The sequence below is a fragment of the Lithobates pipiens genome, unplaced genomic scaffold (genome assembly GCF_037356315.1).
Source record: "Lithobates pipiens isolate NorthernLeopardFrog02 unplaced genomic scaffold, aLitPip1_a1.2 Scaffold_137, whole genome shotgun sequence".
Lineage (NCBI taxonomy): Eukaryota > Metazoa > Chordata > Amphibia > Anura > Ranidae > Lithobates > Lithobates pipiens.
In genome coordinates, this window is record NW_027507725.1 from 103385 (window position 1) to 119472 (window position 16088).

General features: G+C 42.9%; 1 protein-coding gene across 1 annotated transcript; it reads left to right on the forward strand.

Moving 5' to 3' along the window:
• Positions 1 to 81: 81 nt before the first annotated feature.
• Positions 82 to 15353, forward strand: LOC143981304 (uncharacterized; the record flags this gene model as incomplete). The annotated part of the gene is made up of 4 exons (XM_077479099.1): positions 82 to 195; positions 5392 to 5535; positions 9796 to 10128; positions 15210 to 15353. Coding segments are annotated over exons 1-4 (670 nt in total), but the record flags the coding sequence as incomplete, so codon positions are not given.
• Positions 15354 to 16088: the final 735 nt, after the last annotated feature.

The window sequence follows — 16088 nt, forward strand, 5'->3', positions numbered from 1 at the left end:
ATGACCCAGATACAGTATTGACAGAACACGCAAAGGGGGTTTGATGCATTATCATCTCAACAGTTTATTGAAAGTCTTTGAACACAAGACTCTTCACTCACAACCTGACTCAGTAGACATTAATCATCTCTACAAACCATAGCAAGATGAAGGATCTTTTGCCATATGTATTGTTGTTTTTGTACCTTCCAACAGGTGAGTCATCATTAATGTCTTCCTAGGATCTTTCTAATTACATAATTTAATGAAGTTCTTAAGTTATTTTATAGAGAGTGGAAGAATGAGCAAAGATTTTTTAGATCTTAAGGAGACAATTTTGTGGCCTTAAAATAGTAAAAGGACCACTGGAATACCTTCACCAGCTTCTTTCCTATCATCCTCTGGTTGGCATCCATGGCATGGGTTGTGATCTTAGTGCAGGAATGATTGGCTGTTTGATCGGAGACAACCAATCAGTATCTCTGCCTAAACATGTATCTCACTGCATAAACCAGAGGGAACCTGGAAGGCCCCTGGGGCTTGGGAAAGGAAGGTATTCCAGTAGCATTTTTCATGAAGAATGGGGTGGAGTATAGGTGAACTTACCGTTCATTAAATGTTTCTGTCCTCTTTAATCGGTAAAAATTTTTTTTATCAATAATTGGTGTGCCACATGAAATTTCATTTAACAATGTGTTTTGAGGTGGGGCAATAGATATCTTGTCCATCAAGCCTGAAAGTTACTTTTTGGTTATTTAAATTAACATACCGGAAAAGGGCACATTTGCAGTTGTAAAAAGCATACAACTAAATTTAGAAAAGACAGAAAAGAGACAATTCTTACCTTGGGTGCCGTAGAGTTTCTCTTGGTCCAGATCTCCAATTAAGAGGTCTTCTAAAGATCTACTTCAGCTTGTACTTTGTACTGCAAGTACCTATTTTAGTGCATTTGCAGGGCTTTTAATGAGCTTAAAGACGTTTTCCTGAAGCCTATAAGAGATAATTGTGCATAGATATGTAAATATATATATATATATATATTAGAGATGTACCAATACGTACGAGTACCTTTATTTTTTCTCAAGTATTCGCCGACACTAATTACCAATACCAATTTTTAGTATTATATGGCAGTTTTTTCAGGGCTCGTTAACATCTTATATACATAAAAATTATGTATATAAGATATTTCACTTGCAGAGACAACAGTTTCACATCAGTTTTCATGTGCATTTCAGTGAGTTTTCAGTCTGAAGGTATTGGAGTGTTTGTACAAGTACTCATGCAAATGCTTAGTATCGGCATTGGTGCAACGCTAATAAATAAATAATATATATATATATATATATATATATATATATATATATATATATATATATATATATATATATATATATATATATACACATACATACATACATACATACATACATACATACACAGTATCTCACAAAAGTGAGTACACCCCTCCTATTTTTGTAAATATTTTCTTCTATCTTCTCATGTGACAACACTGAAGAAATGACACTTGTCTACAATGTAAAGTAGTGAGTGTAAGGCTTGTATAACAGTGTAAATTTGCTTTCCCCTCAAAATAACTCAACACACAGCCATTAATGTCTAAACCGCTGGCAACAAATGTGAGTAAACCCCTAAGAGAAAATTTCCAAATTGGGCCCAAAGTATCAATATTTTGTGTGGCCACCATTATTTTTCAGCACTGCCTTAATCCTCTTGGGCATGGAGGTCACCAGAGCTTCAAAGGTCACCACTGGAGTCCTCTTCCCCTCCCCCATGATGACATCACAGAGCTGGTGGATGTTGGAGACCTTGTGCTCCTCCACCTTCTGTTTGAGGATGTCCCACAGATGCTCAATAGAGTTTAGGCCTGGAGACATGCTTGGCCAGTCCATCACCTTTAACATCCACCAGCTCTGTGATGTCATCATGGAGGAGTAGAAGAGGACTTCAGTGGCAACCTGTGAAGCTCTGGTGAACTTCATGCCCAAGAGGGTTAAGGCAGTGCTGGAAAATAATTTACACTTCGGTCCCAATTTGGACACTTTCTCTTACGGGTTTACTCACTTTTGTTGCCAGCGGTTTAGACATAAATGGCTGTGTGTTGAGTTGTTTTGAGGGGACAGTAAATTTACAGTTATACAAGCTGTACACTCACTACTTTACATTGTAGCAAAGTGATATTTCTTCAGTTTTGCATACACACGGCCGAACAAATGTTGGCAAACAATTACGGAAGTAGTGACGTACTATGTGGTTTTTCAGCTCTTTAGCGCCACCCTTTGGGCTCCTTCTGCTAATTTCGTGTTAGTAGAAGTTTGGTGAGTGTTGATTTGTGCTTTTCTTTTCGCGCTTTTCATTTCTTCCTTTTAATTCGTGCTTTTCGGTTTGTTTCTGAACGGCCGTTCGTCAAGCAGACATGTTGCATAATCGGAGGAGATAACGTGTTATTTATTATTGGCCTTGGAGTTATTTCTTTGACCCAAGTTCAGTCCAGGAACAGGAGGAGAAGCATTTCTTGGACCAAACATTGGTTGATTTATTAATCCTGACCAATTATATCATGGAGTGGGAGTTCCAGGAGAATAATCCAGATGATTTTTGAAATTATCTCCTGATGACGGACCCCTGCTTTCACCAACTCTTGGCATTGTTGACCCGCTATATTAAGAAGCAGGACACATGGATGGGGCTTTTATTTTATTTTTTGGTTGAATAATGATTTGATTTGGTATATTTTCTATATTTTTTGAATGCATAGAATGCACTTTTTGGTTAAGTTCTATTGGCAGATAGCATGTCTAATTTAAAAAAAATTTTAATGCACAATAAAAACATTGTGAAGACTTAGGCCGCGTACACACGGGCGGATTGTCTGCCCAACTAAGTTCGGCAGACAATCCGACAGACAGTCCGTTCAAAATTTGCATGAACGGACTTGACCACACACGATGAGCAGACAGTCCGCTGAAAGCGTGCGCGATGACGTGTACAGCACGTACGACGGGACTAGAAAAACGACGTCCTATACGCTGCAATGCAACCTTCGGCCGTGTAAACCCTTTCTGAGCATGCGCCATACTTAGTCCGTCCAACTTGCCTACACACGAGCGGACTGTCCGCTGAAACCAAGTTTGGACGAACAAAACCAAGTTTGAACGGACTGTCTTACGGAAATTCCGTAAGACTTTGTTCGTCAGACTGTCCGCTGAAAAAGTCCGCTGAAGCCCACACACGAGCGGATTGTCCGCTGAAACACGTCCGCTGAAACACTAAGGCCGCGTACACACGAGAGGATTGTCCGTCCAACTTAGTCCGCTCGTGTGTGGGCTTCAGCGGACTTTTTCAGCGGACAGTCTGGCGGACTAAGTCTTTCGGAATTTCCGTAATTTTGTCCGTCCAAACTTGGTTTCAGCGGACAGTCCGCTCGTGTGTAGGCAAGTTGGACGGACTAAGTATGGCGCATGCTCAGAAAGGATTTACACGCCGAAGGTTGCATTGCAGTGTATTTCTAGTCCCGTCGTACTGTCTGTTCATCGTGTGTGGTCAAGTCCGTTCATTCAAAAGTTGGACGGACTGTCTGTCGGATTGTCTGACGAACTTAGTTGGGCGGACAATCCGCCCGTGTGTACGCGGCCTAATACTTGGCTATGTGTTTTACTTTGGGAGTAGGCAGTTACATTTTAAAAAATACAATGTAAAATTAACAAGGGACACCAACATAGTTGTATCTTTGATCTTAAAAGCTATGTGATAATGGTGTTGTGGTAACTTCCCCAAATAAAAAAAAAAGCATAATAATATTATTCTCGATATCACTAGAAAAAAAAAGCCTTTGAAATTTTGTTTGCAATAATTCCATCAGTATCACCAGCAAAGCAGCTTCATTATTATCCCATTATAAAGAAGAAGAGAATTGTGCTCTGCATTTCGAGATCTCATAATTTGCTGCGTCACAAATGTTAATTCTCCATTACGAACTCTAGTTTACAAGACCGACCGCTTCCGACTCGTCCTTACTTCCGAGCATGCGTGTTTGTACTTTGGATTTTTGCCGGACAGACTTGGGTACACACGCTCGGAAAATCCGGCAACAGACATTTGTTGGCAGAAAAGTTGAGAACATACTAGGTAACATTTGTTGGCGGAAAAGTTGAGAACATGCTAGGCAACATTTGTTGGCGGAAATGTTGAGAACATGCTAGCCAACATTTGTTGGCGGGAAAGTTGAGAACATACTAGGCAACATTTGTTGGCAGGAAAGTTGAGAACATGCTAGGTAACATTTGTTGGCGGAAAAGTTGAGAACATGCTAGGCAACATTTGTTGGCGGAAATGTTGAGAACATGCTAGCCAACATTTATTGGTGGGAAAGTTGAGAACATGCTAGGCAACATTTGTTGGCAGGAAAGTTGAGAAGATGCTAGCCAACATTTGTTGGCGGGAAAGTTTAGAACATGCTAGGCAACATTTGTTGGCGGGAAAGTTGAGAACATGCTAGGCAACATTTGTTGGCAGGAAAGTTGAGAACATGCTAGGCAACGTTTGTTGGCGGGAAAGTTGAGAACATGCTAGGCAACATTTGCTGGTGGAAAAGTTGAGAACATGCAAGGCAACATTTGTTGGCGGAAAAGTTGAGAACATGCTAGGCAACATTTGTTGGTGGAAAAATTGAGAACATGCTAGGCAACATTTGTTGGTGGAAAAATTGAGAACATGCTAGCCAACATTTGTTGGCGGAAAAGTTAAGAACATGCTAGGCAAAATTTGTTGGTGGAAAAATTGAGAACATGCTAGGCAACATTTGTTGGCGGAAAAGTTAAGAACATGCTAGGCAACATTTGTTGGTGGAAAAGTTGAGAACATGCTAGCCAACATTTGTTGGCGGAAAAGTTGAGAACATGCTAGCTAACATTTGTTGGCGGGAACGTTGAGAACATGCTAGGCAACATTTGTTGGCAGGAAAGTTGAGAACATGCTAGGCAACATTTGTTGGCGGAAAAGTTGAGAACATGCTAACCAACAACTGTTGGCGGGAAAGTTGAGAACATGCTAGGCAATATTTGTTGGCGGAAAAGTTGAGAACATGCTAGGCAACATTTGTTGGCGGAAAAGTTGAGAACATGCTAGGCAACTTTTGTTGGCGGAAAAGTTGAGAACATGCTAGGCAACATTTGTTGGCGGAAACGTTGAGAACATGCTAGCCAACATTTGTTGGCGGAAAGTCCGACAACAATTGTCCGATGGAGCTTACAAATAGCCTGACATCCAACATTTCCCGCGTACAAGCCTTTAGCCTGATATACTGTAGATGTCAGAGAACGTTCTCTAGAAAATAAGTCTGCAGGGAATCTCTCAATGTTGTATTTTAATCAAATTTTTATCCCTTATCAGGAGGGTTAAATGTTGAGCTGCATCGAGAGAGAAGACGTGTGATTGGCACAGAAGGAGGAGGTGTCGCTCTACCTGACGATTACACTGACACCACTACTGTCAGCTGGAAGACTGGATATTATGACTACAACTTTGAACATCCAGGTAAATTATACCTTGTTTTTTTGCAGGACAAATTGAACTTTTATTTGGAGGTAAATGGTAATGGACATTGCATGATTTATTTTTATTATCAATGGAAAACTGTCCCAAATCACTTTTTTTTTTATTTAGCTGTATATTTCTTAATATTCTCATAACCTACCACCAAAGAACAACCCAAAATAAATTCTCCTGCTCTTGACGATCACATCAATACCACATACTCTATATTACCAAAAGCATTGGGATGCCTGCCTTTAGACGCATCCCAGTCCGTAGGTTTCAATATTGAGTTGGCCCAACCTTCGCAGCTATAACAGCTTCAACTCTTCCGGGAAGGCCGTCCACAAGGTTCAGGAGTGTGTCTATGGGAATGTTTGACCGTTCTTCCAAGAAGACCATTTGTGAGGTCAGGCTGGACAAGAAGGTCTGGCTCGCAGTCTTCGCTCTAATTCATCCCAAAGGTATTCTATCTGGTTGAGGTCTGGACTCTGTGCAGGTCAGTCAAGTTCCTTCACCCCAAACTCGCTCATTTGTACCTATAGGTAAGCCTTATTATAGGTTTACCTATAGGTAGAGTAAATAAAAATAAAGAAACGGTTTGGAGGGCCATTTCTTCACAGCGCATGTGCCGATGACATCATTGGCGCAGTACAGAGTAAATATCTCCTAAATGGCGCACGTTTAGGAGATATTTACTGTACCTATAGGTTAGCCTTATTATAGGTTTACCTATAGCTACAAATTGAAAATGGAGGTTTACAACCACTTTAAGACACCAGTATACCAAGAAATTTTGGACAATTTCATGCACCCACCTTTGTAGGAACAGTTTGGGGATGGCCCCTTCCTGTTCCAACATGACTACACACCAGTGCACAAAGCAAGGTCCATAGAAACATGGATGAGCGAGTTTGGGGTGAAGGAATTTGACTGACCTGCACAGAGTCCAGACCTCAACCCGATAGAATACCTTTGGGATGAATTAGAGCGAAGACTGCGAGCCAGGCCTTCTTGTCCAGCCTGACCTCACAAATGGTCTTCTTGGAAGAATGGTCAAACATTCCCATAGACACACTCCTAAACCTTGTGGACGGCCTTCCCAGAAGAGTTGAAGCTGTTATAGCTGCAAAGAGTGGGCCAACTCAATATTGAATCCTTGCACATTCCGACAACAAAATCCATGGGATTTTTTCCGACGGATGTTGGCTCAAACTTGTCTTGCATACACACGGTCACACAAAGTTGGTCTGAAATTCCAAATGTCAAGAACGTGGTGACGTACGACGAGCCGAGAAAAATGAACTTCAATAGCCAGTGCTGCTCTTCTGCTTGATTCCGTGGCACTTTGTGTAAACACGATCGGAAATTTACGCAAATGGATTTTGTTGTCGGAAAATTTGAGAACCAACGGAAATTCCGATGGAAACTGTCCGATGGAGCCTACACGGTCAGAATTTCTGACAAGCTCAGATTGCACATTTTCCGTTGGAAAGTCAGATTGTGTGCATAAGACTGGGATGCCATTAAAGTTCATGTGGGTGTAAAGGCAGGTGTCCCAATACCTTTGGTAATATAGTGTATGCGGTATTGATATGATCGTCAGGAGCAGAAGATATGTTATATGATATGTTATGCAGTGTATATGTGCATTTTGATTTTTATTTTTTTTTCCTTGCCCTACCTAAAAAAAAATATTTAAAAAAAATCCTGCTCAAAGTATACTGACTCTGACCTTTGATCCTTACCCAAACACTATCCTGGTCCTGACCTAGATCGAACGTAATGTCGTCATCAGTTACGGTCTGGAGGCACATCGGCTCTAGCTATCCTAGCACAACTATTCACAAATCCCAAAAGGGCCTCCCGGCCCTTTAAGGGGTTCAGGGTGACGGGAGTCGGCGGGGTTTATGATCATGTGACCTCCGTGATTGAGAGCTTTCCATTAGCCAGCGGTAACCGTGCCGTGCAGGGCGTGTGTTCTTGGTGTAGCTGTTTTTGCAATATTGCACACAAATTCGTGACCCCTCTGCACCAAGGCCCACCCACCGTGAGGCCGCATATTTGCGTTTGGCCGGGGCCAAGAGGTTATGCAGTAGAAACTGGCAAACAAGTATCCTTAATGTATGTAACCATAATGCTCCACACTAAAATATATAAAAACTGTGATCTCTTAAGGGGCCATGCCACCTTAGGCTAGGCTCACATGTATGCAGGTTGCGCTTGATATTGCAATTTTATGGTGCATTTTGTGGTGCATTTTTTGTTTTGTTTTTTTTTGTTTTTCATTTTTTGGCTAATAGGAAAGTATGATAGTTCTGTTCATGTTGTGTGAGTTTGATGTGACTTTACTCTCTGGCACTCAAGTAGCAGTCATGCAGGATTTATGTGATGCCGTTTACACACGATTGGACTATCCGGCGGACTTAGCAGCGGAGGTCCGCCAGACTTTCCGAACGAGCGGACTTGCCCACACACGCCCACAGACGACTGGACAATCTGCCGGACTTTTGGTCCGCTCATTTGAAAAGTCCGGCGGACTTATTAAAGGGGCTCCCGGATTGTGATAAGCCCCCCGCCTGCAGACCCCGATAACCAACGGCCAGGGTTGTCGAGAAGAGGCCCTTGTCCTCATCAACATGGGGACAAGGTGCTATGGGGTGGGGGGCCCATGTTGAGGGCACGCCGCCTGGTACGGTTCGGGGGGGGGGGGGGAATGCTCTTCCCCAATCCCTTTTCCTGACCGGCTGGGCTGCGTGCGGCGTTTTTTTAGCATAGGGGTTTTTTTAGCATAGGGGTTCCCCTTCACATCCATACCAGGCGACGGGGCTCGCGAGGTGTCAATCTCACCGATGGAGGCGGCGACATTGACTTCCTTCGCTAGTCCCGTCTACCTGGAGTCACATTCAACGGACTTTACTCCATGTGTGAGCAAGTCCGTTCATTTGAAAATTCCGGCGGTCTAGCACACAGACAGGCGGATTGAGTCAAGACTTCTTTCTAAGTCCGCCGGACTTTTGGGAAGAAAAAGTCCGCCGGAGCCCACACACAGGCTAATTGTCCGGCGGAGTTAGGGCTAGCGGTAATCATTATGGTTAGGGCTTGAGTTAGGGTTAGCAGTTATTGTTTGGGTTAGGGATCTAACCATAACAATTACCGCTAACCCTAAAAAGCCTAACCCTAGCTCTTAACCCAGACCCTAACCCTTAACCCTAACATTCAACCAAACAAGAAGAAAAGGTGTACTGCAACAGTAAACCTAGGTCAGACTTTGAAGGCATAGGAAACAAAAAGAGGTATGAGAATAAACACTATTTATGGAAAAATCCACAACATGAATAGTACAGTACAGTACAGAAAAATTAAAAATCATGTGTACTGATACATAATGGGCAGTGAGCCCTTGTGTATCTACGCGTTTCATCATTAGGCTTCTTCAGGATGCAGTCAAGGTTCTACAGATAGCAAATAAAGAGAGCGGACCTCACTGTCTGAAAATAGAACGGGAAATAACCATAATGCAAGTATATATATATATAGCATTCAACCCTAACCCTAGCCCTTAACCCAGGCCCTAACCTTTAACCCTAACATTCAACCCTAACCCTACCCTTTAGCCCTAACATCCAACCCTAGCCCTTAAAGAGGGAGTCCCACGGATTTTTTTTTTTAAAAAGTCAGCAGCTACAAATACTTTTTTTTGGGGGGGGGGGTTAACAAACGCTTTAAGTAACTTTTAAGCTTATTTATACTAATTACAGACCATAGGTTGCTATCCAGTCCTCGCGAGATCACGTACAATAACGTAATTGGAGCCAAACTGCGGCGGCTGGTCCGCAAGCGGTTAATCTTATATAAAAAAAATGTTTACAAAACATCAAATGACAGATGTTGGCATAAAAAGAGATCAATAAAAAAGTATAAGCAATATGGGAAGTATGTATAGAAATCCCTACGCGTTTCAACCTAGTGGCTATGTTATAATCATCATTGACCATTATTGTATTTTAATTTCCTTTTTTTTTCTCCACATTTGTTTATATCTATCGATATGAAATATATATTTCACCATCGCAGTGATGTATACTAGCACTACACTTTTTTAATCTAACCTTACTAGATAGACTCAAGCAAAACAAGCATCCTCCCTGTGTGCCTGCAGCAGCTTCAGCTTGGTTTGCAGTTATGATGCATCTAGAAAATTGAAATGCAAGAATATTTCTTATCATGTTGTAGCTAAATGTAGTTTTTGTTCCATATCAGCAATGTTTGAAGCCAATCAATGTGGAGGAGAAAGCAGACGTGTATTTAGTGTACCGGGAGAAGATGTCACTCTACCTGCTGGTTACGGTGCCAACACTGCCATCATCTGGGTGAAATTGGATGATGGGTTGGATAAAACGGCTATTGCAGAGACAGAGCCAGGCAAACCTGTTCTAATTAAAAAAGATCGGTATAATGGACGGCTAAAGGCTGCAGCTGATGGATCCCTAATTATAATCAATGTAACTGGATTCCAAAGTGGGCATTATGGAGCATTTATAGAAAGACAGCAATCACTGCAATGTGTGCAGGATTATCATCTCTTCGTTTACTGTAAGTTACTGATTTTATTAAAACAATATATTATCATAACTCCCGAAAGGAATTCAGTGTCTGTGTGAGGGAAGGAGAGCTGTTAACTGGCAAAGATCTGTTATGTTTACATCTGTGAGCTCTTGTGACTGGCCACAGCGATCACTTGGTACAGGGCCGCTGTGATTGGCCCTTTACCCTGGTCTGTGATGTGCTGTGTCCAAGGCACACAGTGTAAAGATACACTGAGAAAGGGGCAAGTGGATATCTTGTGACACCCACCGGAGTTTTGCATTTTACACTTTTTTTTTAACAGTAAACTGAGTTTACATAGTGAAATACAGTACTTAGAACTCCGTCTGACTGTTTAGATGTTGAATTTTAAAATCAGCGAACTTCTGTCTGCCTTTCGAAGAAGCCCAATCACGTGCGCCCCCTACCCGGAAATGCAGAATCACGTATACATACGTGATTCTGCACAGAATGGCCGCCCTGTAGCAGTAAACTTGCTATAGGGCAGTCTGAAACTAGTTAAGCCAACCTGGAAACATTGCAGAGAACTTCTTAAGCTAGTCAACAGACTTCTCTCTCTCTCTGTACAATTTCCATAGACTTCCATAAATCCTCTTCAAGAGAGGCACCAGGCCCCTGTGAAAAAAAAAAAAACAGCCTTCATCCTGACTTACTACAGCAAGTTACTCCTCCTGGACCTCAATCTTTGCACAGCTTCTCCATGGACAGGCAGGACAGCCTCAAAAGTAGGGTTGCCACCTCATCCCTTTAAACCCATATGAACTACACGGGTTCTGAGGCTAACTGAATGCAGAAAAGGCACCAAGTGAGTTTAATTACCATCTTAATCACCCACAGAACCTGTGTAATTAATATGTGTTTGGGTTTAAAGGGATGAGGTGGCAACTCTACTCAAAAACCACTTCAGGCCTACCACCAAGTCCAGAACACAGAGTAGGTAGGGATCTAACTGGATAGATCAATCCAGAAGCACCTTCCCGAGGAGAGAGCTGGCTGGTCATGTGATCGCAATCTCGGCTCTTAAATGGGGTATTTACAGCATTTATATTTATAAATCATTCACAATAGGAGGCAGTGCTGATAGTGCATACAGGTTAGTGTTATGAGAGCAGCAGGAGGGGGGAGGGGCGGCTCACACATAGACAGAGAGGGGAGGGGGAGGAGGACACAGGAGCAGAGAGGAGAGCAGATAGCAGGCTGCTGATGACAGAGGCACGTAAACTGACCACAGTGTCTGGTCTCAGCAGCCATGATACACTGTGGTCAGTTCACAGAGGGGTGGGGAGAAACTGGCAGGATCAGCCAGGTTTTTTAGGTGTTACAGGGGGCCAAATGACACAGGACAAGCACTGTGTCATATAACATGCTTTAAAGGAGCAGGATCCTTTTTTTTGGGGGGGGGGGGGGGGGTGAACAAACACTTTCAGTAACTTATAAGCTTATTTCTACTAATTACAGACCATAGGTTGCTATCCAGGTGTCGCGAGATCACGTACAATAACGTGATTTTGCGCAGTGGAGCCAAACTGCGGCGGCTGGTCCGCAAGCGGTTAATCTTATATACATTTTTTTTTACAAAACATCAAATGACAGATGTTGGCATAAAAAGAGATTCATAAAAAAGTATAAGCAATATGGGAAGCATGTATAGCAATCCCTACGTGTTTCAACCTAGTGGCTATGTTATAGTCATCATTGACCATTATTGTATTTTCATTTCCTTTTTTTTTTTCCCACATTTGTTTATATCTATCGATATGAAATATATTTCACCATCACAGTGATGTATAGTCACAAACGCTACACTTTTTTTATCTAACCTTACTAGATAGACGCAAGTAAAACAAGCATCCTCCCTGTGTGCCTGCAGCAGCTTCAGCTTCGTTTGCAGTTATGATGCATCTAGAAATTTGAAATGCAAAGAATCTTTCTTATTATGTTGTAGCTAAATGTAGTTTTTGTTCCATATCAGCAATGTTTGAAGCCGATCAATGTGGAGAAGAAAGCAGACGTGTATTTAGTGTACCGGGAGAAGATGTCACTCTACCTGCTGGTTACGGTGCCAACACTCCCATCATCTGGGTGAAATTGGATGATCGGTTGGATAAAACGGCTATTGCAGAGACAGCGCCAGGCAAACCTGTTCTAATTAAAAAAGATCGGTATAATGGACGGCTAAAGGCTGCAGCTGACGGATCCCTAATTATAACCAATGTAACTGGATTCCAAAGAGGGCATTATGGAGCATTTATAGAAAGACAGCAATCACTGCAATGCGTGCAGGATTATTATCTCTCCTTTTACCGTAAGTTACTGATTTTATTAAAACAATATATTATCATAACTCCCGAAAGGAACTCGGTGTCTGTGTGAGGGAAGGAGAGCTGGTAACTGGCAAAGCAAAGATCTGTTATGTTTACATCTGTGAGCGCTTGTGACTGGCCACAGCGATCACTTGGTACAGGGCCGCTGTGATTGGCTGCACTGTGTCCAAGGCACACAGCAGTCACAGAGAGATCCCAAGGCATTTAGGGGTGCCCTCCCAGTCTAATATCCTTAGATGCGGTAGCTGCATTGGTTTTCTATTTTTCAAAGCTAAGGACATTTTCAGCAAGTACGGAGAATATCTTGATGCTGCCAGAAGTGTTGTGTCCTTGTCACTTCCTATGTTCTGTACACTTCCAATTGCCCCCCCCCCCCCGATGTAAGAGAGATTAACCACTTGCTTACTGGGCACATAAACCCCCCTCCTATCCAGACCAATTTTCAGCTTTCTGCGCTGATGCAGTTTGAATGATAATTGCGCGGCCATACAACACTGTACCCAAATAAAATTTTTATCATTTTTTCCCCACTTTCTTTTGGTGGTATTTGATCACCTCTGCGATTTTTTATTTTTTGTTAAAAAAATTTAAAACGACCACATTTTTTTTAATTTCGTTATAAAATTTTATAAAACGGGTAATTTTTGTCCGTCATTGATGTACACTGATGAGGCGGCACTGATGGGCACTGATGGGTGGCAGTGATGGGCACTGATGGGTGGCAGTGATGGGCACTGATCGGTTACAATGATAGGCCGCACTTCTAGGTGGCGCTGAGTTGCACCACTGGTGGGCATTGATAGGTGGCACGTGTGGGCGTTGATAGGTGGCACTTGTGGGCATTGATAGGTGGCATACAGGAGGCATATATGCCTCTTCCTTTTCGGGACCGATGTGCCTTTAAGATGAACCGGCGATCAGCTTTTTTTTTTTCTCCTTCGATGTCAGCATGAGGAGAAAAAAAAGAACGATCCCCGAGCTTTTGTTTTGATCATGTGATCAGCTGTCATTGGCTGACAGCTGATCACATGGTAAGGGGCCGGGACCGGATCGATGATCACCCGAGTCTCAGTGACTCGGTGATCACAGCGGAAGGGAATTCTGCATCCTTGCTGCTCTTACAGTAAAGAACCCTCTACATAGTTTAAGGTTAAACCTCTTTTCTTCTAATTCAACAGTCTTTAACAGTTCCTAACACCAAACGTAACAGTTCCCTCACTTTCACTACAACTTCTCCTTGTAGTTCTTCAGCCCACTGACATACTTGCCAACTGTCCCGAATTTCCCAGGACATTCCCGGCTTTTAGACCTGTGTCCCGGTCTTACCGTTTCCTGGGAAATGTCCCAGAAAATTAGAGTTTTCCCGATTTTTTTTAATTTATTTTTTCCCCACTGTTGCCACCATTCCGCGGCCAGCACTGGTTAATTCTGTCTCCATCGTGGCCATTTTTACCGAAGTCCAGCTCATGATGAAGAAACCAGAGGCGGAGCCCAGGTGGCAATGAATACGGCTGCCAATAGAAATGGAGCTCCATTTCTATTGGCAGCCGCTTACATTGCCACCCGTGCTCCGCCTCTTGGTTCTTCCCCTTCGGTATCCAAGAGCTGGTCTCCTGTGATGGAAAGTCCTGATTCCCGTTGTTTCATCAGATTAGGCGACCCATCAGAATGTGTAACGGAAGTGACGTTTCGTCGCCGCCATCTTGCTACACCCCGCACTCCTTCACAGTAAGGATACACTGAGAAAGGGGCAAGCGGATATCTTGTTACACCCACCGGAGTTTTTCATTTTACACTTTTTTTTTTAACAGTAAACCGAGTTTATATAGTGAAATACAGTACTTAGAACTCCGTCTGACTGTTTAGATGTTGAATTTTAAAATCAGTGAACTTCTGTCTGCCTACTGAAGAAGCCCAGTCACGTGCGCCCCCTACCCGGAAGTTCAGAATCACGTATACATACAGGTCTGGTATGGATATTAAGGGGAACCCCACGCCATTAAAAAAAAAAAATTGACGTGGGGTCCCCCTAAATATCCATAACAGACCCTTCAGGTCTGGTATGGATTTTAAGGGGAACCCCACGCCATTTTTTTTTAAATGGCGTGGGGTCCCCCCAAAAATCCATACCAGACCCTTATCCGAGAACGCAACCTGGCAGGCTGCAGGAAGAGGGGGCGACGAGAGAGCACCCCCCTCCTGAACCTTACTAGGCCACATGCCCTCAACATTGGGAGGGTGCTTTGGGGTAGCTTGTTCTTCGACCCGAACATGAAGCCCATCCCTACTGGAAAGTAATTGACACAAATGGGTTTCAAGCAGCCCCAAGTGAACTCAACTTTCAAAATGGACTTTCAGGTTATAAAAAGGCTGCTCAACAAGGGCTATAACAATAAATATGTGCCAGGTCCAGCTTCCAGATAAGTTTCCACCAATTATTGTATCTGCAACTGAAGGTCCATCTTGAAAGATGAGGTCCTGTCAACCTGGGGCTACTTGGAGAGCAGCATTTGCACTTGACCACTTAAATGAAGTTGATCATGAAGTACGGTACAATTGGAATTTATCTACAAAGATATTTGCACTGAGAGTGATTTGTGTTATTTTTATTTTTTTTCCAGTAGTGGTCTTTCATCATTTATTGAAGGGTACATCTCTATAGCTTGCGGTAGAGTAGTGGAGCTGCTGTCACAACACAATGGATAAAAGTTGTTGAAACCGAATAACACTCTCTCTATTCCTCAGATGTGCACAGTATTCCAGCCTGTGGAGAAAAAATTGCTGTATCAGGTATAGAAGGCGGAGAAGTTACTCTACCCGTGGTTCAGACGGACATCAGAGAAGTTACGTGGTCAACATTGGTGGATCATATGGATGAAATAAGCCCAGGTACGTGCGAAGTGCTGATGCATAAACATTGTCATGAAGTCTACTGGTTCAATCAGCTGCGGCCAGGGAATATCCCGCCCCGCAGCCACGTGTAATAAAGAGGCAGGGATGCTTGTGACATCATTGACCAAATATGGACTTTCTAAACAAGGTAAGGTGACCAGATATTTAAAATGAAATCCGGGGACATATTTTTATTTTTTTTTATTGGCAAATGGATAACTATTTTATAAGCATATTTTCATCAAATTATATATGCAGTGTATGTGGTACGTGTTTCTGGAATAATTGTATGATATATACGTTATTTCTCACACTTCGACCATGAGATAAAGAAAAAAAGATACTACCAAATGTTAGGAAGATAAGATAAAGAAAAAACTTGGAGGGAGAGATGGGGTGGCAAAATTCAAATCCAATCGGGGCAGGGGCTGCTCCAGACAAGGCTGGTGCTACGTGCAAGGTGCAGGAGGATGCTACGTGCAGGGTGCAGGAGGATGCTACGTGCAGGGTGCAGGAGGATGCTACGTGCAGGGTGCAGGAGGGTGCTACCTGAAGGGTGAAGGAGGACGCTACATGCAGGGTTCAGGAAGATGCTACGTGCAGAGTTCAGGAGGATACTGCCTGCGGGGTGCAGGAGGATGATACGTGCAGGGTGCAGGAGCATGCTACGTGCAGGGTGCAGGAAGATGCTACATGCAGGGTGCAGAAGGATGCTATGTGCAGGTTGCAGGA